Source organism: Spea bombifrons, chromosome 3 (assembly GCF_027358695.1).
Source record: "Spea bombifrons isolate aSpeBom1 chromosome 3, aSpeBom1.2.pri, whole genome shotgun sequence".
Taxonomy (NCBI): domain Eukaryota; kingdom Metazoa; phylum Chordata; class Amphibia; order Anura; family Pelobatidae; genus Spea; species Spea bombifrons.
In genome coordinates this window covers 101,337,026-101,364,896 of record NC_071089.1, presented here as the reverse complement: position 1 = coordinate 101,364,896, position 27,871 = coordinate 101,337,026, and the positions used below count along the sequence as shown (strand labels likewise).

General features: G+C 37.7%; 2 protein-coding genes across 3 annotated transcripts in view; one reads left to right on the top strand and one right to left on the bottom strand.

The window, feature by feature from the left end:
• Positions 1–538: 538 nt before the first annotated feature.
• PLEKHB2 (pleckstrin homology domain containing B2) lies at positions 539–8,110 on the top strand. Its single transcript, XM_053460004.1, has 8 exons — positions 539–687; positions 3,004–3,051; positions 4,149–4,301; positions 4,501–4,603; positions 5,202–5,241; positions 6,842–6,922; positions 7,072–7,174; positions 7,793–8,110. Exons 1-8 carry the CDS (start codon positions 627–629, stop codon positions 7,918–7,920), a joined length of 717 nt encoding a protein of 238 aa, XP_053315979.1. The 5' UTR covers positions 539–626; the 3' UTR covers positions 7,921–8,110.
• Positions 8,111–12,714: 4,604 nt separating this feature from the next.
• INPP5D (inositol polyphosphate-5-phosphatase D) overlaps positions 12,715–27,871 on the bottom strand; it is a 46,299-nt gene continuing 31,142 nt past the window's right edge. The window contains exons 10-27 of one of the 2 annotated variants that reach the window (XM_053460930.1): positions 26,950–27,056; positions 26,545–26,647; positions 26,230–26,426; positions 25,101–25,218; positions 24,453–24,549; positions 24,074–24,212; positions 23,445–23,553; positions 22,040–22,128; positions 20,778–20,859; positions 19,372–19,461; positions 18,974–19,087; positions 17,798–17,877; positions 17,489–17,576; positions 16,040–16,189; positions 15,429–15,510; positions 14,497–14,580; positions 13,798–14,028; positions 12,715–13,310 (exon numbers count right to left, since the gene is read on the bottom strand). In XM_053460930.1, coding sequence (XP_053316905.1) covers positions 12,977–13,310; positions 13,798–14,028; positions 14,497–14,580; positions 15,429–15,510; positions 16,040–16,189; positions 17,489–17,576; positions 17,798–17,877; positions 18,974–19,087; positions 19,372–19,461; positions 20,778–20,859; positions 22,040–22,128; positions 23,445–23,553; positions 24,074–24,212; positions 24,453–24,549; positions 25,101–25,218; positions 26,230–26,426; positions 26,545–26,647; positions 26,950–27,056 — 2,294 coding nt within the window. In that variant the 3' untranslated portion in view covers positions 12,715–12,976. The remainder of the gene's footprint in view (positions 13,311–13,797; positions 14,029–14,496; positions 14,581–15,428; positions 15,511–16,039; positions 16,190–17,488; positions 17,577–17,797; positions 17,878–18,973; positions 19,088–19,371; positions 19,462–20,777; positions 20,860–22,039; positions 22,129–23,444; positions 23,554–24,073; positions 24,213–24,452; positions 24,550–25,100; positions 25,219–26,229; positions 26,427–26,544; positions 26,648–26,949; positions 27,057–27,871) is intronic. The other variant, XM_053460932.1, reaches the window with a different exon arrangement.

Sequence of the window (27,871 nt, the reverse complement as noted above, 5' to 3'; positions counted from 1 at the left end):
AAACAAGTTAAGGGAAAATGTATACATACATGCACCATATAATATACGCCATATAATATACATAGGTTGATAAAAGACTGTATATAGCAGTGGATTCCACATCTTAACTACCCAGACTGCCCTTTCCTCAAATGTCAGAAGATGTCCCCAGACATATGCATCTGTTGTCCTTGAATATACTTTATAATCATATGGGTGTCTCTTCTAATTAAACAAGCCCAATTTACAAAGTCTGCTTTCATAGCTATGATCTTTCCTTCCTTTCTTAATTTGTGTGAACCCTTTTTAGTCCCATGATGTCTTTTATGCATACTGGTGCTGAACGTTGTACTGCATATATATTTTCAATCTCTAAATTATGGTTTTGGAAAATGTTTGAGTTTATAGTCGAAGCGTTAAGAGTCTTGTGCATTGCAATGGAAAATGAAGGGTTAATCATTTAACACCTACCCTCTTGGGTGGTAACTGCATTATGCAAACATAGCTACGGTAAAACAACAAAGATAATAGTCACATGATACAGAAAATATCTACTCGACATTGGTGCAAGATCGTTTATTTTTTTTCCAAAATTCCATACACTTCGTCTGGATTTCCCTATTTACTGAGCAGAAGATCCTTACAATATGAATAGTAAACAAGCGCCTGAAGACGCTGATCTTACATTGGGCCAGAAAATGAAAAAGGGTACGTCAAATAATATTGTAATAGAAAATCTGCAGATACTTGAAAATATTGGTATGAATTAAGTCTGCAATTCTTAATTAACATTATTCAGAAAACAAAATGTGGTAGACTGTACTTTAAGCATATTAAATGTTTGTCATCTCTAATTTCCAAGAGAATATGTAGTCCTAGGTGGTAAGTTTTATCAATCAAAAAAGATTGATGGTTGAAGGACTTCATAGGTCTCTTCTTCAAAGGGAAAGGTGAAACTGAAATTAACTGTGGAGGTCAGATATGACCTGTCATGGAGAGTAAAGTCCCATGGACTGCATTGCAAAATCATGAAGAGCGTCTTCATGTTCAACAAGTTTCCCAAGTTAGCTCCAGAGTTCATGGATGTCAGAGGGAACTCTGCTTGGTATCACCTACCAAAGAATTCCAATGCAATGTGAATGTCTAGCACTCCATCTTATGGTATCTGTCAGGTGTTACCAATATTTTTAGGAGCGATACAACTTAACAGAGGTGTTCTTCTGCTTCCATTCCATCAGTCAGAGGCTTCTAGTCCCCCGAAGAGTGACCGTGATAACAGTCAGAACACCCTGTGAAAGTTACCCAATTGATTGATGTTGGGGCCATCCTCATGATAACGCTGACTCCATGACTGAAAAGGGCAGGGATAGCTGCCTTGCGTGAGGGAGAAAGTTTGATTTATAGATCTATACATATTATAGATACAGAGCCTATTCCAATGCTAAATATGTTTCAGGATGATCTTTAAATGTATGCAGGATCTATTCCTCCTGATTTTAATGTTTGTAATATTTATATTAATATGTTCTAGTATAGCCACAGTTACAACAACAATTGTATGTCCCATAAGACCATAGACATGCACAGGGGAGAGCCTTGTTCCATAGCATTGTTGCAGTGACAATAATAATTGCTTACAACATTTCAGCAAGATTCTTCTAACACGTACAACACAACAATTTATTGACTGACTCATAGGCTGTGTAAACTAACTGGAGTGCTCTTTAAATATATGTTAAAGCTGCTGTTCCATTTAGACAATGCATTCATTGCATCTAGTATGCTAGGCAAATAAACCATGGTAAATGTGTCTTTTTATTCTTTCCTCTGAAGGTTTAATTACATAAAAATAATACAGGTTCATTAAAGAAGCTTTTTTCAGTTTATGTGGCAACAACCTATCAGTACCTGTTTTTGGGTCACATGACAATTTCTCCAAAGGAATTTTATCTAAGAAGGCTTTAAGAGTGATGTTTATAATGCTGCATAATGTATCAAAATTGTTAAATAAAACTGAGTAGCTGGAACAGCACCTTTAGGACATTTCGGTCAGCAGTGATGTATTAAATAAGGCCTGACCCTTATTTAAGTGGCAGCTCTGCCTTCCTCATTCTACTTTCTGCAGAGCACCAGTAGATGATGTTGTATCCTAGAACTCCACCTTCATAGGTTCCCATGGTGTAATATAAGAGATATCACAGAGGCTGGCTAAGCACAGATCTCTGTAGTAAAAGTGTCCGGTTATAAGGGAGATCAGGTTATAAGGTCCCCCAACCTGCCCATTGGGCTTCAGTGCAGGGGATTTGACAGTACCGGTATGTATCAAACCTTTGAAGTGTGAATTGGTCAGTTACAAGAAAGAATACTAGGCATCGTATGCATGTATGAAATAGTCCATAAGCAAAATTAGAAGTGATAATATAATGTGTGCATGTGTTCCATAAAGCCATAAATCATATAATGCATGTATGTGATCCATAAACCATAACTCATATAATAACTCAATTTGACTCAAATATCAGAAAAAAATAATGATAACTTGATTTCTCCGTTTCAATTGATCATGCAGTTTTTTTCAGGTGTAGCCTAGTAATGAACATGGAGCAGCAGAACTAGTATCAGATCCTAAACAAATCTAAAGTGAATGCTGCGCAAGTCCAGCGGGTTTGCTTTAATGCCCATAACTCACCACTGCTGGAATCAGCAGTGCTAATAGCTCTTGAAAAATCATCTTAAACGTTATTTTAATTATATTAATTCAAATAAGACCATATCGTAACAGCTTGTATAAATACCCTTTATTTTTGTATATAATCAAAATAAAATATCACGCCTTTTGCACTCAGGTACTGGCTCGGCAATCTCTGCTGTAGGATCTTACAATATTACGAGCAAAATACTTAATATAAAAGAAGGAAAAAAATCCATTGTAAACTTGGATAAAGCCACTAAAATCTTATTTGCTATCATGTTCCCACCATCCCTTAGAGTGCGCACCCGAAAGCATTTCTTTTTGTATTGCAGGAGCAGAAGACATGGCATACGTAAAAAGCGGTTGGCTTCTTCGCCAAAGTAAGTAGCACTGGTAATTGTTTTAGTGATGAATTGCATTGTATTTATTACAGGACAAGATATTTCTACATAGAAAAGGGGGGTGAGGCATGAGACTACGTGAAGTCTTTGTTGCTAATGGTTTGCACACGTTCAGGATTTCTTCAAATGAACCACCATAGTTCTTTTTTTTTTAAGTGGTGTTTTAAACATTTTTGTCATTAGTTCTAAACACAAAGAACAAATTGGTAGGAACTCTTGTCAGCGTGCGTCAGTTCCACTTACGTACTATTTTCTCCCCTGTACCGATCAACTTCTCGTTCAACAAGTGTTATCTTTGCCAATTAATTTCTTATGCACACATACATTTTTATCGCAATGTTTGAAGCATAAATGTAACTATGTTATTTTTTGGGGAAACACTTAGTTAATATATCTTATAGCTACAAATGCAGAAATAAATAATGGCAGAAATAAGTATATTCATTTAACTTGCACTATTGGCTGTACTGTATTTACTGTAATGAGCTTCAGCTGTGGCACTGACCTGTAGTAACATCAATTAGTACAGAGGGTTAGACATGGAATCAGCAGTGTGAATAGACTCACAAACTTTGCAAATCTTTGATCAGCAATTATGTTTTGGATTTGTGCCCATAGTGTAAAATTCCTTACTAGTGAGTTTGGTTTTAGCATGTGATTCACTTTTTTTCATAAAAAGTCTAGCTTTTAGATGGGTCACGGAAATGATCCCCTTGAAAAGTGGTCTTATCACTATAGTAACCGGCCAAATGGACATGCGTCCCATTAGTCCCATAGAAGAGAATGGTGCAGCTGTGATGTCATGCTCCTTAAAAGCACTGCAATCCCACTCTCTTTCATTGGTCAACTAAAGTAACACAATCAGGATTGTGCCAACCATACTGGAAGACATGACAGGTATGTATTCTGACTGCTTAAAATTCTTATTGTTCACCTTACGAACACATTCTTGAATCTTATCTTATATAGAAAAGGTTTGTGTTTCACTTTCGGTCCACATTTTTTAATGAGCCCTCAATTATCTGCAAAATATATTGTGTTTTACATCATTAGATCTTTTTTGCTTTCACACCAAGGTTCTATTCTAAAGAGATGGAAGAAGAATTGGTTTGATCTGTGGTCAGATGGGTATCTGATCTATTATAGCGATCAGGAACGTCAAGATATGGAAGAAAAGATCCACATGCAGTTCGAATGTGCAGCAATCAGAGTGGGGAACGATTGCCGAGGTACTATAATATATCCCTTTCTGTATAATCGTTCACTATTCCCTGTACTTCTTTTTAGTTATGTACTATGGTAAAAAATTAATCTGCAGGTAATTTATATTCCAAGTCTGTCCTTATATCCACTGTGCTGTGTGTGTGAAGTTCTGATTTGCTTTTATAATTGGGTTTTTATTGTTTTTATATATAAATATTTTTCTAGAGTTAAACCCACCAGAAGGGAAATCTAAAGACTGCTGCATACAGATCGTTTGCCACGAAGGAAAAGTCATTAACCTTATTGCGGAAAGTGTTGATGATTGCTTGTAAGTGTTTGTTATCAAACAAAATGTTGTATTTCTACATTTAAATGCTAATTATCTTTATACTTTGGTGCAGAGAATGCTTCTCATACATCCCTACAGGCATCTAGAATATTTTTTCCCAGCGGAATGAAAATGTATCTATGGAGTGGGGAGGTTAGAGTTAATATCTCCAACTATCCAAACACCTCAGCTCCCAGGCATATGCATAAAACATTATATGTTGGTACATGCAGTATACTGAATATATTGAAATTTAATTTACACAAAACTGAATAGGGACAATCCAGTCATCCTATGCATATGATATCTGTATGGCCTCTTAACATTTTCATTGCATCCCTTCGTCTCCCATCGATTTGCTGCGCAGTAGATGTTTTCTGCCGAACACATATAGTATATCACATATCACATGATATACTTTCCTCCAGGCAGCTCCAGCACCGGCTCAGTGAATTGAATATACACTTTTTTTTTTTTCATTTTGATAGAATACTCATAGAGGAGTTTAATATACATTCCTCTTTAGAGGGGGTGTCTGGGACATTAGAAAACTTTGTAGGCTAAACTAAAATTAATTTAAATCCTCTCTTGTTTCCAGGGCTTGGGAAAGTGCTCTGCAGGAAGCCCGGACTAAAACAGTAAGTAGTGCCAGGAGAATGACAGACTATATGGAAAAAAGATAAAGATCTGTTCTACCAACACACTAGCCCTAGGTAGCAGTAAATCTTGTGATAAATATTGTGTTGGTATTTTTAGACCATATCTTTAGGTAGGGCTTATCCTAGGCTAAAATGTCAAGAAGAGTATTTTGGTCTAAGGCAGCAGGTGTGGGGGGTAGGTTGCAGCCTATGTTGCTTTACCTGGGACAGACCACCCCTGTTGGACAATTGTGCTCCCTGGTGGGCCAGTTTTAAACTGGCCATTTGTCCTCTAAAGTACCGATTATACTGTGTGATCTTCTGAGGCAGAACACTGTTATTTGACAGCTTATCCCAACACACCATAGAAAGGAGACTATGTAAGGAAGGGGAACAGCCTTGCCAAGTTTGGTATGGGAGTAGCGCCCCAGTCGCCTAGATCAGCACCCCCAATAAACACATTACTGCCCTCACATCTATGGTATTTACATAAACAGGAACGACATATGAGAGCTGAGGTGAATGGACACCTAGATGAACGGGATGAAAAAGGATTATATTAGCCATTAATCTTTAATGACATAGATACAACTCTCCCACCTTAAGAGGCAAGCAACCCCAGTGAGATTTTATAATTACATAGTACCAGGTAACATAGAACACTTCAAATGTCCAAAGTGGATTTTGTTTGCGTTAGGAAGTGTGGCTAGAGGCATGGCCAGGGGCTAGAACTTGCCATTGTGAACAATTTACTCACTAACTTCTCTAATTCCCTTTCCACCACCTCTCTGACAGCTTGCCTCTACTCCTTAGCTCTCTCAATCTTCAGGAACTCTCAACCGATTTACTCCGTCTCCTCTCTCCGTCTCAAACATGTCATGCCCTAACAACGCTACCTTTCTCTATAACTTCACCCTTGCATCTGCTCTTGAGGATGTAGCAACAATGCTTATGTGTCCAAGCCAGGCACATGCATTAACCCGACATCTTCGACATTGCTCCCGCACTTCTGAATGTAGATGGCGGAAGTCTCATTCTATGTCTGATTTCATGCTACTTTCCTACTACTTTGCTCTCACCCTTGCATATCTCTTCCCTTTATCATAATCCTAAACTCCCTGTGACTACTACCCCTTCCACTAACCTAACTGTCTCTCACTCTGCCATCTACTTCAATAATAACATTGAAACAATCAGATGTGAAATATCTGTTCCCCTGCTGCCCTTTCTCTCCCTCTGACTCCGCACCCTCCCATACACTGAACTCTTCTGCACCACTTGTTATGTCCTGCTTACCCATTGTACAGAGCTGCAGAATATGTTGGCACTATATAAAACAATATATAATAAATACTAATAAAGTATAGTAATTTATAATGCATTTCTAAGAAGATGTATATATGCTGACATCCACCAAACCTCCTGAGCCCATTGAAAACAGGGAACTCAGAGGAGGAAAGAGGGACAAATGGATATGGGTCAAAAAGGGGGTCACTTGTGAGATATGTAGGTAACGTACATTAGAATAAAAGTTTATTTTCCAGCTATATTTTTAGATCAGCATAAATCCCAGTTACTACCAATTTACATTCTTCCCTAGCTGATCCTGGCTCCAGATCAACTATACAACGAGGCTATCCTTGGTCCTGCTCCTCCTTATACAGAATATGATTCACCGCCGGTAAGTTAAAAAGCAACAATTTTGTAATCTTTTTTTTTTCTGTTATGATGATCAAAATACTATTGCAGATGAGTATTGTTTAGAGGCTTTTAAAAAATCTGGATTTTTAAATTAACGTAGTTTTTCTTGTAATAAATTGTTATTATCAGGCATATGGATATGAGCATTATCCTGGAGGATATCCAGTCCAAGGGTCTCAAGTTGTCTATACCAGAGATGGGCAAGTGTATGCCTCTTATCCATATCAACAAGGTAAAATGAAATGTTTTGTACTGGGATGATCATGTTAGAAAGATTTGCATGTTTCAGTATGTGGACATTTATTCAGTCTCCCTTTTTAAACTTTAAAGTGCAACTTTAGAGAGCTGCTGGGTCTAGGAGCTTGCCAACATGTTTCATTCTACATACAAATGAACATCTCACTAAGAGCTCAAAAGGACAGTACAGGAGTTGTTCGTCTGGGGCGTTTGTTGGTTGTATAAACAGGGAGAGTTGTTTTCCTACAGAACACTTTAGAAAGGTTAAATAACCATGCATCAGTTTTATGTTTAATGATTATAAGCACGTTATGGTGGAACCAAAGAATTGTATTGTTTTATAGCTCTTCTATTTTGAGGTGCAGAGGGGTTTGTTAAAGATATAGAATGACAAGATAAAAGATCTTAAAGAAGCTGACTAGATGGTTTATTTACTGAGCAGTTAAAGTTGGAAATGAGAAGCAGTTTTTGGAGATAGGGAAAGGAGAGCTAAGACTATCCCAATATATGAGAGGTCTGTTTAACCAAAAGAGGGCAGATCCCATGATGCCCATCCAGCTAAGGAGCAGAGGACTTGCACATGGTTACCAATTCCTCCTTGTTCACCTCACAGGAGTACCTCCTGGTAATCACATCATCATCCGAGAGAGATATCATGACAACGATGGAGACCTGGCCATGGGGATGCTCGCTGGAGCTGCTACTGGAATGGCCCTTGGATCCCTCTTCTGGGGCTTTTAGAAATAACAATCACATGATAACTGATTTATTTCGTCTTACGGTTATTTCTAGCATGCAAAGCTTAGTAGAATTGCATAGACGTAACTACTGTTATTAAGGGAACGCTTATGCTAATTTATTGAATATAAAACTGTTGCCTAATTGATAAAGCAGTAGTCGATATAATTGGAGGGATTCCATTGGTGTATTCCCTATATCTAGGGAATATCTATCTGTTCTATCTGTTCCTGGGGCCAGAATCAATAACTCGATATTAACAGCGATGAAACAAGTGCAGATTGCAGTTTAAATACATGTTTGAACCCCCCTAAAAGAACTCATCTTAAAGAACCTCACCTAAGAGATTACATTTCCTAAATAGAAAAAAGTAGGTCTAGACACTTGTAGACTGCTCTAAACTACTTTCAAAGCACAAACAGGTAAAATAAACACACAACGTTCAGAGGAGCCTTAAGACAGTGTAGGCAGTTTAACCCTTACACAGCCAGATTAAATTTAAAAAGCAATTTTTGTGCTTATTTTTTTTTTCTATTCCCATTTTTGCGGTTGATCCGGCGTCCCAGTTGATTTCATGTATATTTTCCAGCACATGTAACAAATGTCAGTTGAAGTAAGCGTTTTATTTAACACGGATTGTTACATGGTAGCACTTTTAATGCTGCTAAAATATGTGTAGTAAATAAAGGCTACTTCAATTTCCTTAAAGTCGCTGAAGTCGCACAACTCAATTAAGATACTGTTAACCATATGAAGGGGAAAAATAATTTAAACAGATCAGTAAAAAGGCTTTTAAATTTGACCCATGTAATGTTTGCACCTATTTATATTTTGAAATAATTTAACTCCACGTTAACTTAACCCACACAAACTACCAAATATAAAATCCAGTGTCAGTGTCTGAACGTAAGCTGTTGCATGCGTTTTAACCATTATTATTGGTAATGAAATGTAAATTATATATATCTATGGATGGATATATATATATATATATATATATATATATATATATATATATATAAGAGAGAGAGAGAGATTTTACACATACATAACTACTGATGTATGTATGCAAAAGAGTTGTAACAAACATTATACTGTTTGTTCTCCCTTCTCATCATCATCATCAATAAAAAAACAGCTGGACATCAGGCTGACTCTTAGGTATACAGAGTAAGCAAAAAGCAGACTGATTGGAGCTGAAATGGGTGAATTAGAACAACGAGCCTGGAAAATGTCTTGGCCCCTAAGGCTCAGCATTGACCTGCCAATCTTGGAGCCAGGTTGACGCTGAACTAGTCACAAAATATATAGGGTTATTTCTGGATTTCCTCCAAAGTACAGCTTGCAAAGATTTCGTACATCCACAGGCACTTGTGCACTAATGTATTGCATCCATTTATTGAGAACTCATACATCACATGCTTCCTATATAGAATACACATATACTACTAGACAGCCAGCAGATCAGTAACATAATGTCTGTCTATCTGTCTATCTATCTATCTATCTATCTATCTATCTATCTATCTATCTATCTATCTATCCATCCATCCATCCATCTATCTACCTGTTTGTCTGTCTATCTATCTATCTATCTATCTATCTATCTATCTATCTATCTATCTATCTATCTATCTATCTATCTATCTATACATCCATCTACCTGTTTGTCTATCTATCTATCTATCTATCTATCTATCTATCTATCTATCTATCTATCTATCTATCTATCTATCTATCTATCTATATGTGTGTGTTTAGAAATATTTATACATACATACATCAATAGGGGTTCAGGTGTAGTTATGTCTTCACGGCTGTCAGGTAATTAAGTCGCAGTCATCACACTTACCATTTTTATTAGGTACCATATAGACATCCCTGTCAATTTTATAAGAATATGTGAAAAAAAAATCACATAATGTATGCAATTTAATAACATCTTAATAAATTATTCCAGGTTACCTGGAATTGATATGCAATAACTGTAAATTGATTTTTCCTGTACTTTCTAGAATAAAAAATAAATAAGTTTGCTGAATATAAAGTGTCATTCCTTCATTAACATAGTTGTGTACTAGCTAAAAGAGTTACAATTGATAAATAAGGCAAGATACAGGATTACATGGTCAAAATTATCTCAATACGTACATTTGCAGCATAATGTTATTATGCAAATTGAAGTGATTTGCAGGAAGAATGCCTGAAGGTGAATATTTAATAATTTATAATTAGTTAATAATAATTGCATATAAGTACAGTAGATATTCCAATTCTTTTTCAGTGCTGTTATTCTATTAGACGCTTATGATGAACCCTCTCATAGAGCTATACATAATCTCTCTTTATTAGTTTGATCATTATTATGCTGTATTTCCCAGGAAATTTGATCTCCTGCACATTCACTTATTTAGTGGCATGGATTGTATTGATCAGCTTTATTTTCCATGATTTATTTCATGTTGTTTCTGCAAAGAATGTCTTTTTATGGAAAAGAAGAATGGAACAAGAATTATGAAAACAAAAATGCTTTTGAGACATAATCTCCTAAATATAATAAAAGTTATATCGGCACAAACAGCCGTGCTATTCCAAATTACCCAGAAAAGAAATAAATAGAAATCATCAGTACTTTTACTTAAGTAATACATACATATTGAAAAATTAATGACAAATATTAATATTTTTGTTTTTACTAGAAAACAGTTACAAAAACATTTCATGTAAATACTTTAATGCACGTTACAAGCATATTAAACACAAATAAATAAGTGTATGTACCAAATTCTATTGCCTTTGGTTTAACAGCAGTTTTGGGTTGAAAATCATATTTGGGTAGATCAGCAAAAGCACTTCTGAGTACACAGCCTGGCAGATACTAATACACCACCCAGATTGCTGTCTAGTTTAATGTTGCATGCACAGCATAAAAATATAAAACATAAGTACATATAAACAGCAAATGCAAACAGCGCTGTGTATTACACACAGTGTGTAATATATAAGTGAATATAATTAGAAAGTGGTAACACCATTTCGTCTTTAGGAAACAAGCTATGGAATGGGAACTGGACCAAGTGCTAGGCTGTGCAGCAAGAAGCATATACAAACGTCTTGAAACAACTGTGGGCTAGTAATCCCCAGCCCTACCTACATCAGGGCAATTTAGGGGTCATGGGTATGATTAGGCTGGGGGTGATGGAGAGGTTTCATGGTAGAAAGAAATGTATAAGAGCTCTATTTTGCCAAACCTGGCATTCAGCAGCTCACTGTAGACTCTCCACCTCTTCTAGTTAGTATGAATTTGTTTTGGTGTATGTACTATCATGCAAATGCAACAATTTACAGCATATAACAAACCAATGATTTGCTATTTTGCAATTATTTGACATTTTGATCAATTATTTGATATTTTATGAACTGCCACCAGTGGTGACCCTAAGGTAAGCAGCTCCTGTGAGCAGTATTTCTTTAACACCCATCATATGTAACACACAAACACATACATACTAACAAGAAAATTAGCTATAATACACAAATGCACCATAAACTAACACACACTCACTCTGACACCATACCCTCACCCACGCATTCTTTAACACCATACAGTTGCTTATACTAACAACTCACATGGACATACATTTATACCATTTACAGGCACACACTCTTACATCTGTAGCAAACTGTAGCACCAGACATGAACACACACACTAACACATGAATAACTAACATCATACATTACACACTCACTTCAACACATACGCTAAGACATACACCAACACACACATTTTCTTTCACCTCTCCCCTATATCTCCCCATCTCCCTCCCTCAAATCCATGTTTCCCCCCAAATAATTCTTCACACATATATATTAAAACATATCCATCCAACAGTTAACCAGTGTTTCCTTTGGAAAAGTAATTTCCATATTCACAGTAAGAGAATAAAACAAGACCAAGGAGGTCAGTACCTAACTTATAAAAAAGGATGGAAAGACTTTAGGAAACTTGAAATTCTATAACAGTAATGCTCTGTGTACATCATCAGTGCCAAAAGGGAGAAAAATACTGTAAATTCATCAGGACAATTTCAAAGTTTTGATTTTATGATAAAAAGATCCAGTGTTCTGTGTTATGAAGTTGCTTTAAATATTGTTTATTATGTTTTTTTAAATAAATTCTAATAATTATAGATCTTTTCAATCAATAATGCCTAAAAAAACCTAGCCTTGCAGTCATTCTGTAACTTAATCTGTACAGTCAATCAATGATAAAAAGTCACTTAAAATAATCCCAAAAATCTCAAATTCTCTCTTTAGACAGTATTAGGGACAACATTGGGTTAGCCCAGGATTATTGATGACAAGCCTCGCAATTAAAATTCATATAATAATTCAGTCACACCATTCAAATGAAACAGTGGTGGTTCTGGAGCATATTCCAGTCTAAAGTTCTGTAATATAACGTATGAGTGGAAGTAAACCGACACTATACCACGGGCTCTCTGGTTTTTCCTTTAACCCCTTAAGGACAATGGGCGGTCCCAAAACCCATTGAAACAATGTATTTTGAGTCCGTACATGTACGGGCTTTGTCATTAAGGGGTTAAGACAGTTATTGTTTGGATAACTGAAAAAATGATTATTATTCGGCCAAGTGAAAACATCATGCACGGCAAAAATATCAGATCACGAGGAACCATGAAAATATATTATTTAATAACGTGGCTTTGTATTCTTTGTATTAACTTAATCCTTAAATAACACTGTTTTTGAGCCCCGTTATCAAAGAGGAGTCCGACCTTCAGAGGGAGCAAACCACCATCAGACAACTTGCCTCCAAAGGATTTCATATTACGTGTCTGTAGATATTACTTCTTCATAAGGCCATTATTCATCATTTTTTGAATTTTAGAGCTCGCACTCTACAGGGAATCCAGATATGAAGTAATTAACTATCAATCAGGGTGCTCAATACAAATAATTATTTAACACATTGAAATAGACCCCTATAACGATCGTGGGGAAGAGATGTACCATTAGTATTGCCCCATGACAAATCTAGGTGTGCTGACTCTCGCGTGTGGCTTGGATCTTGGCTGGCACAGGTGGACGCTGCTTTTGTAAAGTTGGAACAGTTTCTGGTCGAGGGGTAGCCTGAGGGGCAGGGGTAAATAGGGTATTTTTAACTGTTGTTTTGTCCATAGGTGCAGGCTTCTTGTCTGTAGAGGAGCAAGTCATGGAACGTGGGCGGATGGCAGGGCAAGGTCGGGCCATGGGTTCCGGGGGTTTCAGAGATCTAACCTGGACTGCAGGAGGGTAGAGAGCACCACTAACTGCACCGTATAAAGGATTATCTACCATTTCGTGAGTGTCAGATGGATTTGCCGTTCTGCTGAGAAAATAGTAAATTGTGATTAATAAAAACAAAAAATGCCAGAATGCTATGCCTAACTCTAAATTCATTAGACACAGTTCATTATTAACACAGAGAAAGTCGTAGCAAGCGGTAAGGAAAGTGAAAAGACAAGTCACCAGTTGTCTCGGACTGACTTGACACGTTACTTTTGGTTTAAAACAGAAAAGAAAGATTTCTAATATTTGTCACTGAATTTACAAAACAAATAATGGATTAAAAAACTTTAATGGCCACGATTAGTGGATTTATCATCAATTAGGGTGCTTTATTTTTTGTTGATTATAATGTACACATATTAAAGGGACGTCATATGCACTCTTCAGACTCTTGTACACATGTGCAAAAAAACTAGAATTGTCAAAGTACGGAGGAGGAGGACAGCAGCGGGAATGCAGGGGCGAGAGTGAGAATTACACAGTATTAATTATATATATAACATACACTCAGGTAAAAAAATACTCACTGTGAATCCTGCTGGCGGACGGTCAGGCCCGTACGGGCCGTGTTGGGGTGTGTGAACTTTTGTGCTGGTGCAGTGGAGCGAGGTGGCGGCGTTATGGGGTTATCCCCACGTCCTTGTACTGGGGATCCTGGTTTGGGACGCTGTTCATTTCCTCGGTATCCAGGTGGAGTATCTGGGGGACTCTGCTTTACCTGACCTGAGAAGACTGGAATGGATCCACTATGATCTATGCTGGAGGAACAAGGATATACTTATTCCAAGCATCAAACTATTTCAAAAAAATGTTACATCAGTGTTTAAGTGCTAAGAGGAGGTGCATAGCATGATGCATGTACATCTATGGATCTTATTATTTTTTGAGGACTAAGCTATAGTCATTTCTGTTCTGTGCTTTATTTGGGGATTTGTTCCTGTATCCTGTCATTATGGCTGCATTATGTACTCATTCAATATGAGGTTGGATTAGATTAAAATTGATTCTTTTTATTTGGTCAATTTGGTTCACAATCTGAGATTTGCAGGGCCTGACAGTTCTGCCACTCATATTTTATTTAATGAATAAAAGCAAATGACATTAGACAGAAAGGGGAGAAAGAAGCAAAAGCAGATTTATAAATAAGTGTATGTCGGCTGAGAGTGACAGACTGACAGGTCGCTTTGTGACAAAAATAATAAATGATAACTATAATGTTGTGTTACCTGCTGTGTGCTTCTGGGGGACACACCTGCACACCAAGCATCCGAGCCATTATGGAACTCTTATCAACGAAACCTTTAAAACTCCTGAGAAAAAAACCTGAATGAATTTCTAATGCATTTCTAGAAATCTGTATATTTCCTCTCCATCTTACTGTCAGCACAAACCTCCCAATCTGAGACACTAACATTTCCATGATGTCCTAGCTAGAATCAGGTCCCCCTTGAAGGAGGCGGCCAAGACGCAACAAAGAATGAAAGATATGGAAGTCTTCAGGACCCATATATAAAGTTCAGAGGCTTTTAGGTGCTTCTCACTCTTCCGACATACTCAACAATAGAAGTTCAGGTAAATGAGGTAGGGATGGCTTTAGTACAGGTTTAAACTTTTTTGTTGGAAACTGTTATGGATAAATATTTACTGATTTATGACCCCCTTGGCGCATATAGAACTTTGGTCCTTTTATTCCAAGAGGCAAACCTATGGTAGAAAGGTAATATGCTTGTGACTAGTTCACTGACACCCCAACCAGGCACATACATAAGAAAATAAACTACCAACTTGTATCAACCGTCCAAAGAAGCGTATTGATGAAGAAGACAGAATAATAACAATAAGAAGTATAATAATAAGAAGAATAACCATATAATCCTTATGATATGTATGGCATCTAATTGCAAAATTGCCTTTAATTAGTTAACTGAATATTAGTATTGATCATCAAGAACTGCATCATGGTGGAGGAGGGGGCTACTCTTGCATTAAACATAAGAGTATATATGTAATACATAGATAGATAGATAGATAGATAGATAGATAGATAGATAGATAGATAGATAGATAGATAGATATAGAGAATATTGAAAAAATGTGTATATTAAACACATGTTTGGTATAGATGATATTACATGATAATCTAGTACCCATACATTACCAAGTTTGTTCCAGGTGTTGGTTGTTTTGAGGTTTTGGTTGTTTGTGTGCCACAGTTTCATCTTTTTCAATCTTGACAAAATCTGTTTTAACAGACACAAACAGTGTGGAGTAGTGGGTTTATAGTATGTACTCACTGTCTTTGGACAAGGTTGGCATTGGGAAGGTGTTTTTGTTACAGTTAGTACTAGGAAGTTGTTAGGGGACAATGTTGGCAGTGGGAAGCTATTTTGGGACAAGGTTGGCAGTGGGAAGTTATTTTTTCTTACAGTTAGAACTATGAAGCTGTTAGGGGACAACAATAGGAAGCTGTTTTTTTAGACAAGGTTGGCAATGGGACCCTGTTTTTTTTAAAACAAGGTTAGCTTTGGGAAGAGAGATTATATTTATAATTCACAATTTTTTTTGCAGATAAATGCTGTTATACACACGGAACCCAAATTGTTGATGTACTGTTATTGACTGTATGGAATCTACATTTATGGGTCACAATACGAATCAGACAGGGATCCGTTCTTTTAAATATTTTATTAACGATATTACAAAAGGTTATAATGATAGGGTGTGATTGAACCTGGCATGGAGTTATGTAACAATATTTATGAAACTCACCATATAGTTTCTCGCGTTGCTTGCCCTCAGATGCAGGGAGACAGATCTCTCCCTGGAGGTATCCTGTCGCTTCCCCATGATGTGCCAAAGGGGTAAAAAATGAGACCTGCTGTTTAGGGTCTTCCATTCTCAGTGCAATGCAGCCCTCACCTGCATGGATACATAAGTGTAACTTAGCTGCTTATCCTTCCTCAACCTTTCTAGCGCTTAATAGAAAAAAAAGGACAAGAAAAGAAGTAAGAAAAGAAATAAGGGGACATGAGAAGGCAACATGGCATAAAAGTTAAATAAATGGAAAGTAAATGAGATTTTACCCTCCAATGATATGTTTACCCTTTGTTTATATGTTCCCTCTAACAGCCCTATTCAGCCTTTTGCCCATACCATTCTCATGTTCCTCTTATTGCACCCCATGTTTACACCCTGTTTATATATTGAAGTTATAGCGTAATGCATAAAACTCAGTAGTTAATTCACTGGCAGATTATAGGTTAGAATGAATGTGAGCATCAATCAGTGATGACAATTAGAGAACAAACAGATAAAGATGTCATTATAAATACAGAAATGGGTTCCAAATAGATCAGATTTTGTTACACAGACAGACAGCATGGCAAGCATTAGGATGGGACGGCTGGCTTCACAACGGAGCTTGGTATTTCTATAAACAGATGGAGTTTCTGGTAGGCCCCAGTAAAGCCAAGAAATAAATGCGCCAGACACATATCTCCTTAGTAGTGTTCTGTCAGATCCTAGAATACACCTTACAACCCATTCACATTAAAGAGAATTCCGGTGCAGGCGGATGTCTTATGACTGAAGCTAGCTCTATAATCAAAGAGCGTTGTGTTCCTGAGAAGCTGGAATGGTGCACTCGTCGTGTATCAGCAGGTCATTGTTAAACTAAGCCGCAGAAGATGCTCCAATTCATTCTTATATGAACCGTATGACCACCAAGTAGATGGGTGTCCAAACAAAGATATACTTTTTTTACATACTCTCCCCAAACACATGTGCATTGCTCTAAACTTTATTTGTTACATATGTTTTTATCTGCTTTTATTAATTCCTGTACATTTTTTTACCCACTGTAGAGAGAGGCCATGTTGCCCTATAATTAGAATTTAACATGCTTCACCACGGTTCCGATCTCCTAAAATTTCAATTGCTTTCTAAAATCCCACCTTAACATGGAAACCAAACCTTACTCCTTCTGACATAAATCATAATGTATATGGAAACCGCTTTGTGGTTAGGGAAGGCATCCCCCTGTAATTAAATGTCTACTTAATACTACCCTGCGATAAAAGGTTGTTGATAGTTCCTTAAAATGCTACCAGCCACTCAAAGTCCTATCCTAAAATGATCCTGCATGGAATAAAGACATAGACAGGTAAGGTGTGGACAGAAATCCATACAGCAAGCCTTTGCTGATCTTTGGGCATTTACCATAGGACTCATCAGTGTCATAAGATTTGATGCAAACCAGAAGATGCTGATCCAGGAGATATTCAGGGTCGGAGATAATTGGTGTAAGCTGCAAATATATAACTTTGTTAGGACACTCCAATATAAGCATAGGTTAACAGGTTGGGGTAGAGAATGTAGATCAAGAGAAAGGTGTGGGTTTAATAGTGTTAGTGAAAGATATCTTAGGTTACTTAACTGTGTAAAGTGATATACAGTACTTTAACCATAAACACCATGATCATTTAGCACTGACTGCCTTGGGTTTAGTATATGATTCAAGTAAATTACCTTGGGAAGAACCCCAAACTTCACCACTAGCATCCCATTATCTGACTCCTGGTCCTCGGACTCTGGACTCTTCACCATATCTATGACAGAATGTAGGTTAGGATGCTATTCTCATTGCACTATATAGGAATATACAAGAGGATACAAGTACAGGAATATATTTGTTTGAATGAGATATTCCAGGAGATAGCAGACAGTAGCTCAACAAGCAATAAAGTGAAGTTAAACAAAGTCAGGTAGTTAAACCAAAGGTGGATTACATGTCAAACACTCCTGTTCGATTGCATCAGGCTGTGTGAGGGATTCATTTGTGAGAAGGCAGACCCTAGAGGTTCTAGGCCATCAAATTCCGTAGCGCTGTACACTTGATATTAAGATACCGGAGACATAGAATTTGCATTCACTATTATTTTTAAAGATACATGCAGTATTGAGTAATCCAATTAATAAAAAGGCACCAAAGCCCTAGATATCAGAATGCTGTCTTATTGATTACTTCTGGGAAATATCAAATGTGCAAATGTGGACTTACAGAGCTTATAACATTAATGGACAATTTGCTTTTCTTTCAAAACCAAGGACGAGGCTACCAGGAGCTTTCTCTCTCTCTCTCTCTCTTTAAGGAGGGTGGTTTCGTGAAGAGGTGGATGAAGTTGCACATAGGGCAGGGGTAGTTGCGTGTGCGCGGTTAAGCTAGCCACAGACAACCTTTAGTGGGTCGAGAGTGTGAAGAAAGTGGGCATTGCCAAACATTACACCTTTGCCCAGGAAAAGAAGAAACCGACTCTGAGACTCGAGGAAGCGGCACGAGTTCCCAGGTATGTATATATGTCTAACACCTTGTGCTGGGCAGAAGAATCTAGTGCTTTCTCTGGTAAAGAACTGTGTAAGCTATTGTAACCATATTGCTTTCTGTATATGTAATGGGGAAAGTGGAACAATTGATAATGATAAATCACACCTGGCTTCATAGCATGATACAGTACGCGGTATAGGTGTATTATAGCAACTCAATGCATTCTTTTCTGTTAATGTTTTAAGCAGCATTGTGGATGTCAGTGTTTCCTTGTTGGCACTATATAACCCTAAACAATTTAACATAAGTGGTATGATTATCACAAATCCCGTGAGGCTTGGGGACATGCACACACCTCCCACATAATTTCACAAACTTACTCTCTAAACAGGAAGAATGGAACTCTATGTAGAACTTTGTATGGCTCTTGGTGTGCAAAGCGGCCTTGCAATTCATCAGTTCAATGTGTCCCTGTGAATCTGGATCGCCAGGACCTAATCAGTAAACAAATAAGCCACACGCGCATGTCATCACATAGTCTTTGTAATACTAAAACTAAAATGCATCACCAATAGAGCATCCTCTATCACGGTTGGGAAGAACATCTGATGAGAATGCACAATAAGACTGAGACAGGCTCAAATGCTTGGCTTCCATCCATAAACCTTCTCGTAAACATAAATTACTTAAAACTATTGAAGAATCAGTAGAACCTGATTCTTATTGATGAATTTCAGATGTATTTCCACAATATATAATTTAGAATTATTAAACTCACGGTTTTTAGAAACAAACTGAGAAGTTACACCAACTTCAAACGTGGCGAATACCGGAGAGTGATCACTGGTAGTTATATCTTCCGTGCATCCTGGAGGCAGAAGAGAAAATATACAAAATATCGGAGAAGTCATGGAGGTGATGATATTTTTTTACAGGGGTCTCAAAAAAAACCATACTATGCTTCAGCAACCATTTAACTTTAACAACTTTTTCTACCATATCTGCACAGAACCTAAAATCACCGCAATGCATATATGTTGTAGGTATTCTTCAGGTTTTCCTAATGCATTCTGTGATCATACACTTGCAGAATTATCCATAACAATTCAACAATTCAACTGTACTAGGCTGCATAGTTTGTTGGCGCTTAATAAATAAAAGATAATAATAATTATAATAACAAAGTCAGAAAGGCCTCAGCCCTTTTAACCAGCTTTTATCAAATCTTCAGATTTTGTGTTTTTTCTGGCCAATAGATGGCGCTGTGTATCTGGGTAATCTGGCATTTCAGGTCGGTAACTGCAGGCATGGCAGTCATTTTACATAACGAGTCCAATTTATAATATTTCATGTTATACTGTGATATGTAAATGTGGGTATAGCTTGTTTTAGATACATGAAATGCGCTGTGTACATTTTTCATGTATTAAAATGAGGGGGGGTTACCTACCCTAGACAGAAGGGTTAAGCTAGATGGACTTAGGTATTTTTTCAACCTTAATTACTATGTTACTATTGATTTTACTATTATTGCTATACTTTGATTTATATGTACTATTTGAAGTAGATGTATCTTAGAGTCTTAGTCTGTCAATTCTCGTCGTGTCATACCCCTTCAATATATGTAATGTATTAAGTGCTGCATAAACTGTTGGTGCTATATAAATACAAAATAATAATAATATTAATAGAGATTCCTTGTTTGACACCCAGTGGCCTTGTATATGGATCACATAATGAAACTGTGTAATGCTTTTGGCTCATGGTTTTGTAAGACTAGCTGAAATTGTTGGGGTCTATTCACTAAAGGGGAATTCAAAGGGGGAGTTTGCAGGAGAGTTGTGTTTCAGCTCCTTTACTTCATTATATATATTATGAAAAACCAGCTTCTGCTACGGAATCTGAACAAATCCCTTTAAGACCAAAGTTCCAGTATTGCCTCGCTGTCCATTTATTCTTTGTCAGGTCACACTGGGTATAAAAAAGGGTGACTCCAGCTAGTGTTTAACTACATCTCCTATGATGCCTTGCTAGGCACATAAAAATCCCCAATAAACTTCTAGCAGCTTCCTTAATAATGTTGTGAACGAGCTTTAGCTGGAAACCTTCATACTCCTGCTTTATAGAGGTGACTTAAATCTGAGGATAGACATTGTAAGAGCCACGATAACTGTACACACTCACCGTACGACTGACATAAAACATGCATCAGAGGGTAGGATTTCCAGAGAACCCGGTCACACCACGAAGGCAAATTGTACTTCATCTGGAAAAAAAAAACAGATGAATAGAAACTTTTAGCAAAACGTATCAAATATTTTATTCTATGAGAAATGTGAATATGGTTTGCATTTCAGATTTCATTGTTATGTTCAAGGGATGATTCAGGAGTCAAACAGGGTTCTTACGTTCCATTCCTCCGGGTTGAATACTCCACTAGAAAGCTAAAGGTGGATGAGTGTGTAAAACCGGGTGGTGTGGGTTGAGATAAGTATAAAAAAAAAAAGCAGAAGTGAAACCACATGTCTCGCATGTGCACAGAAACAAATCATATTTCTAGTTAAGGCGATAGCCTGAAGTTAAACGTTTGATTATCTGCTTTACTATCCACAAGAACCTTGCTGAACTTCTCTAAATGATCCTCAAGTTTATATGAGCATTGAAAGAGAATAGAAAAGGGAATTATCAGAATTATAGCTTTTGCTTCCTTTTTTCTTCTATAGCATAGACCTATAGATTTTAATCTTTTAATTAGTTTAAAGCCCTCCATTCGATCCATGCCGTTACTTCTACAAGCTCACACCTGCCACAGAGCCTTGGTAAATCTCAAAGAGGTTCCCATCATTGTTTCCTTAAAATAATCACCTTGGATAATCCTGAGCTCTCCATAGTACATTTTTCTTTTAACCACTCGAGTTGGGTGTGTTTGGAAGAATTGTTAGTTCTTCTTGCTGTTTTTGGCTAGCTTTCCAATTATTGTAATGTTTTTTTGTGTGTAAGCTACATTTATTGAGAAAGTAACATTTACATGCATTTAACTGAATAATGTGTAAAGGCCGATGAATGCGATGTTCCGTATGTTTTTAAACGTGTCAATTGTTTATTTTTATCATTTAACACATACAAAGTGACTCGAAGAAGAGAAAAATCTAAATCAAATCACTTTTTGATGTGACCACCCTTTGCTTTAAAAACAGCATCAATTCCTCTAAGATCCGCAGTCTCCCCCGTTTAATTTTAAGGTAGGCCATTGTCCACAGAATATAATTGGTTCTTGGAACCCATTGGTTGATTTTATGGTATTTAAAGAAACTGCAATGTATTATATGATACAGTAAATAGAGCTAATGTCCCTGAAGACCGCTTCATCACCCTGACTTTATTTTTGCATTTAGCTACCATTCTTTTTTGGCTGAAGTTGATCAATGTACATCAGAATTGCTCACCCCTGTTGCTTTCTGTTTTGTGTAACAATATCGTTCTCTGCTTCCTCTATCAAATCGGTATGTCGGTGGAAATGTGATTTCTTCCTCATCTGCAATGCAGGTTTAAAACAATTGACAATTGTAGGATCAGTATTTGTGCATGTTCCTAGAACATCAAAGTGCTGCGTGTCATCATCAATGTAACTAAGTAATATGTTCCAGCATCCGCCATCAATCACCAGGAAGAAAGAGCTAGCTCAATTACATAAGTGAGAAAAGGGAAGCAGGAACCACCAACTGCCAGAAAACCAGCAGCCACTTGCCATCAACTGCCTGAGCAGTTAGCCATTAGGAACTACTCCAATATTCAGCTTATATTCCTTTTACACAAACCTTCTGCTTTAGATTGGGCAGGCAATACTCACGAATAGTGTGTTATCCTTATACGAAGCTTTGTTTAAAGTTTATGTATGTTGCTTGTGCATAAACCTATTCGGATAGAGCAGTATATGGTTAAAGGGACAGTCTAATGTCCCTGACACCCCCACTATGGAAGAATGCATATTAAAATACTCTTAGTAGCTGTTTGCTTGGGAATGGGGAAAACCCAAGTGCATTTTTAAAGTTCCTGTAGAATTCCACCATAAAGAAAAAGAAGCGGTCGATCCAGCACTTGAATGAAAAAACTTCCTGAATGAATTCCACCATGCATTTGCCAAATGGGCCACATGAAAATTTAAAAGGACCACATAGTTATCCTAAGTGTTAAAGTGCATATGATTGCTGGAGTGCCCATTTAATCACAAATAGAACTCCAACGCTCTTCAAAGAGTGCAGAGTATATGCTTCCACCCTAGAGATAACTGATTCTCGCATATTGTATGTTTTTAGGATGGACTGGATCAACACAATAAAAGCAAAAGAAAAGATCACACAAATGTTTTTTTTTCAATAAATGGAAAAACAATGTATTATTAATGTGCCTTCAAACACTAAACGAGCCTTACAATAAACCTTCCAGTACTCTTCATAGTGTTTTATGGAGATCGTAATAGGTGGCAGCCCTGTGGGGGGGATGCAAAATAGATGAAATATTTGCTTTTAGCAGGATGCATTACGGTCCTCGGAATGTGTTAAGGGGGAAAAAAAGAGATTTCCTCTTCTAGGTACAAAAGTTTTGTTCAAATTGTGCCTCTCATTACCATTAAGGTTCTGCATATAGCCTCTGATTGCCAGGCCTCTGCGTATGGCCTCTGCTCGCTTTTTACCTCATTTTTCCGCTGGACCTGCCCCACATCACAAAGCCACCCCTAAAAACAAAAGCCACTAATGCTGGCCAGTTAAAATACTAAGAGGTGAGAGATTGGATGGCAGCCAAAGTCTCTAAATCAGAGTGGCCCAGCCGGCAACATATTAAGTAACTTACTGAAGTGCAGAAACACTTGGCTTTCCCTGCGTTCCATGTTCAACTGGTCATATGGAAGCAGCTCCTGATATTGCTGCAACTTAATCTTCTGGACAATGTTCTCTGCCTCCTGCCAAAACCAGACATAAAATTAGTTTGGGTTTTTCATATTAAGCTAATAAAGTTATACCATAAAACTGAACATGATCAGGCTTTGCTTCCATTACTCTTTGATATTAATAGAAAAATGACTAATTAATGCTGCAGGCTGCTTTACTACTAAATGGGCCACAGAAGCACCATATCCTCCAGTCTTCTTCAGGGGCTACACTCCCTGCAGGAATATGCGTCCCCTTCACTTTCTGGCCATAAAGGCCTGCAGGGAGGCCAGAACTTCTTGGTCCCACCCCGCAAGGAGCACTGAAATGTCATTTTAGGGAGGATCCAGCCATAAGGCTTCCCTCACCAGAAAATCCAGATAGTTACAGAGAGGCTTTAGGTTCTGATGTAATGCTGAAAGTGAGCCTCCGAGTATGGTCACCATACTGTTGTAGGATCCGACATTACATTTGGAGAAAAACTGTTTACGGTTTATAAGAATTTATAAGAATATACCAAGCTTGTAATCTAGACCATGAGATGTTACTTACTGAATTAGGAAGTTGAACTCGATAGTTGAGGTCCCCTAACCAGAAAAGATGAGTGAAACGATGCGTGAGATTGAAGGGACTGAGTTTTTTATCCCCAAGAACCAGAAAACGCAAGATGTTAAAATAATTCTGCTTCCGCCTGATTAGACAAAGAGTACATTGCAGTCACAACCAAAGCAAACATATGTTAATGCTAATCTAGCACAAAAGCCAAGTAACCAAAAAATCAGAGATTAGACATGCCTTAACAGGGACAGATTGACAACCCCAATTTACCATAGAATGTGTCTTAAACAAGCAAAAATCAAGTAAGGGTCTAAAGGGTATCAAGATGTGGCACAGTATTGTGCTGATGCTGGTATGGCGTGATGTACAGTACCTGAGCTTCTTTTCACTGCCAGAGGTTAGGTGGCTGTTTATGAAGCCAAACGATGTCCCATTGAACATAAAAGAGGCTCCAACTGCTCCTTTATTGCCTAGATATGGAGACAAGATGTTAAAGAAATGTAGATATCCTAACAACAGGTGAGGAGGGCGCTACTCAAACTAGCTTACAATCTAGAGGATAAATATGTTTTTGGTAAAAGTTCTCAAGATCTACTGCTTTTGACCTGCTAACTGTGCATTATGCAGTGGCATAGGGGCCTCTGAGAGACTCTGTGTGGTCCAAGAGGAAGCAAAAGTTTGGTGGCTCCTCCACACATATGTCCAACCTGTAACTTCCCTGTAAACTGTAAACTTTCCAACCACTCTTTAAATCACGATTGTCCTTTGGAATATTTTACTCTCAGTCCATTTCCATATTAGTAGAGCAATAAAAAAAGACATTTAAAGTGTTACTCATACTATTTTTATCCCCCCAATAATAATTACACAAACAATTGCATGTGTATTACAAAAAGAGTACAGCATTACAAACTAGTTCTGGAAGCTAGGCTTGATTTGCACCATGAAGGGTCATCTGCAGTGAATCGGTCTTTAAGAGAGAGAACTCGGCAAAGTTAAAAACATCCATTCACTTGCTCACCCAGTGTATTGGCAATGCCTGTCTTCACGCTGTTAGTACACACGTGACTGATTCTATGTTCATGCTCCTGCTTTGCCAAGATAACAATTCGAATGTTCCAGAGCGTCTGTATAGTGATCTATAATAAAATATTGTTTATAACCTCTTATGTTATGTCACTTCACAATGACTTTTATAGGATAGTATAGTTCACACTCTTAGGTATTGCTGAAATTGTATTTCCTGCGAGATAAAACTTTCATATGTTAACATCTAGTTTTTGTTAACACTGAAACAAGTGTTGAACGCTCCACATTATACAGCCTAAATATCTTGCTTTAAGCAATGTATGGAAATGTTCCTTGGGGTTTGAGGATGGGAGGTACCTCTGCGGGTTAATTGCTGTGTGTCTATTCAGCATAAAGATTCCAGATTGTCTAATTTCAGTGTCAAGTTGATAATAATTATCTCAGGCACTCATTTACCTGGACCTATTAGCATGTTTTCTTATCTTACACGTAAACTGGACAGGATTAGGTAGATCGGCGTCTAGACTAGATTTCTGTTTTCATTTTATAGGGTTTATTTGGACTAAGTAGGAGTTACTGAGCATGTGAAGCATTCAGTCAAATGATACATTCAATGGGGACTCAGTCTGACTTACACTTAATCATTCTGTTTCAATTCAGCCTAAATGATTTCATCTATGGATATTCCATGTCAATGTAAACACAAAACACATATGTCGAAAATTAGATACAAGGACAATGACTCGGACAAGATGGAGAAAGTTAGAATTGGAGACAATGGTACAGAAAACAAAAGTTATTATAGCATGGGAGAAATCTGCAGGGGACAACCTGAAGGTAGCATAGTACATACAGTAGCTAGAAGATGTCGAAGATGAAGCCAGAGAAAGGAGAAAACCATCCAGATGTTAGGGGATTGAAGAAAGAAAGAGTGTGAAGAAAGAAGGTGTAAAACAATAATAGGACTACTGACTAATCTCAAATTGTCACAGATATCTGCACCATTTCAAAGAACCATTTAGGCTGTATATTCAGCTATGTGTTACTATATGAAATGATTTGTTGTTTCTCAGCTCTAGAATATATAACCATATCCCTTGCACAACAGAAATGGTCCTTACCAATTTGTACTCGGATGAGGTAATTTCATTTAGAGATCGTAACAGGATATCCACCCATTCCTTCTCGGATAGTGGGTCCTCCTGGGTACCAATAACATAGATGTCATACTCTATATAATCTGCTGTTTCATCGCGGGTCTTGCCTTGACCTTTACACATGAACCAGGATGTGATCCTCTTTGGCGGGGGAGCAGCTCCTGGCAAGTTAAGCAAGGAGTAAATAATCAGGTCTAGGTTTTAAGGTTTATAGAGCTGGACAAGAGAAGTTTGAGTTTCGGCGTTCTGGGATTACTTATACAGGAATTTAACACCTACCCATATTCCAAGTTCCAGTGAAAATAGTTAACATGTCTGGTTCAGGCTGGCCTGAGTGCTTATTCTTCATTTGTTGGAGAAGCTGACAAAAGCCTTCTCGTTTCTGAATAGAAATAAAGTTAAATATCAACCATTCTCATCCAGGACAGCTATTTTTTAGATGGGAAAATTGTGCCTTGCTCCTGTATGAATATTTAGCCATCAGAACCATCAATAGAAACAGAAGCTTTCCGCTCGATGTATGAAATACATGTAATAGAAGTGGCTGTACTGGATTGCAAAGGTCATTGATCTATTAGAACACATTTAATTAATGACACAGTAATATGAAAGAATGATGTCACGCTCAATCAGAGACAGCTAATACTGAGATTCCTCTCGTGTTTCCCCAATTAGCCCATTTACCTTTGAGTCCGAGAATACATATTCTTTTCTATGTGTCTTTTCCTTTTCTGTCTCCAGAACAATTACAAGTTTATTGGGAAACTTCTGAGACTTGATTAGCTGCAGAACTGAGTAGAAGAGAACCAATTACCTTATCTGTGACATTAAAAGGTGCTGCCATAAGACGTTCATAGTCTTCATTATGGGACCTTCACATCTCCTGCCACCTCTCTCTAGTGTCCTTACCCCAAGCCTAACCCACATCTTTTATCTCTCCTTGTCCTCTGGTGTATTCCCATCCTCATTCAAACATGCCATCATCTCCCCCATCCTAAAGAAACCTTCACTTGATCCCACATCCCCATCAAACTATCGTCCAGTTTCACTTCTCCCGCTAGCTTACAAACTGCTGGAACGATTAACCTACAATCAACTGACAGACTTTCCCTCGTCAAATTCTCTACTTGACCCTCTGCAATCTGGCTTCCGTCCACAGCATTCAACAGAGACTGCACTGACTAAGATTACCAATGACCTCCTCACAGCGTAAACATAAGGCCAATTCTCACTGGTTGTTCTCTTGGACCTCTCAGCCGCCTTCAACACAGTCGACCACTCTCTTCTACAAACCCTCCATGCTCATGGCATCCGTGAAATGGCTCTTTCATGGCTTAAATCCTACCTCTATAACCGTACTTTTAGTGTCTCATTTACTGGAACTTGCTCCTCTCCCTTACCGCTATATACTGGTGTTCCTCAAGGCTCAGTTCTTGGGCCTCTGCTATTCTTCATCTACACTTCTTCACTCGGAAAACGTATTTCTTCCTTTGGTTTCCAGTACCACCTATATGCAGATGACACCCTACTCTATAATTCAGGAATTGCATCATGGATGGCGTCCCGTTACCTAAAACTCAACATCTCTAAGACCAAACTCATGGTA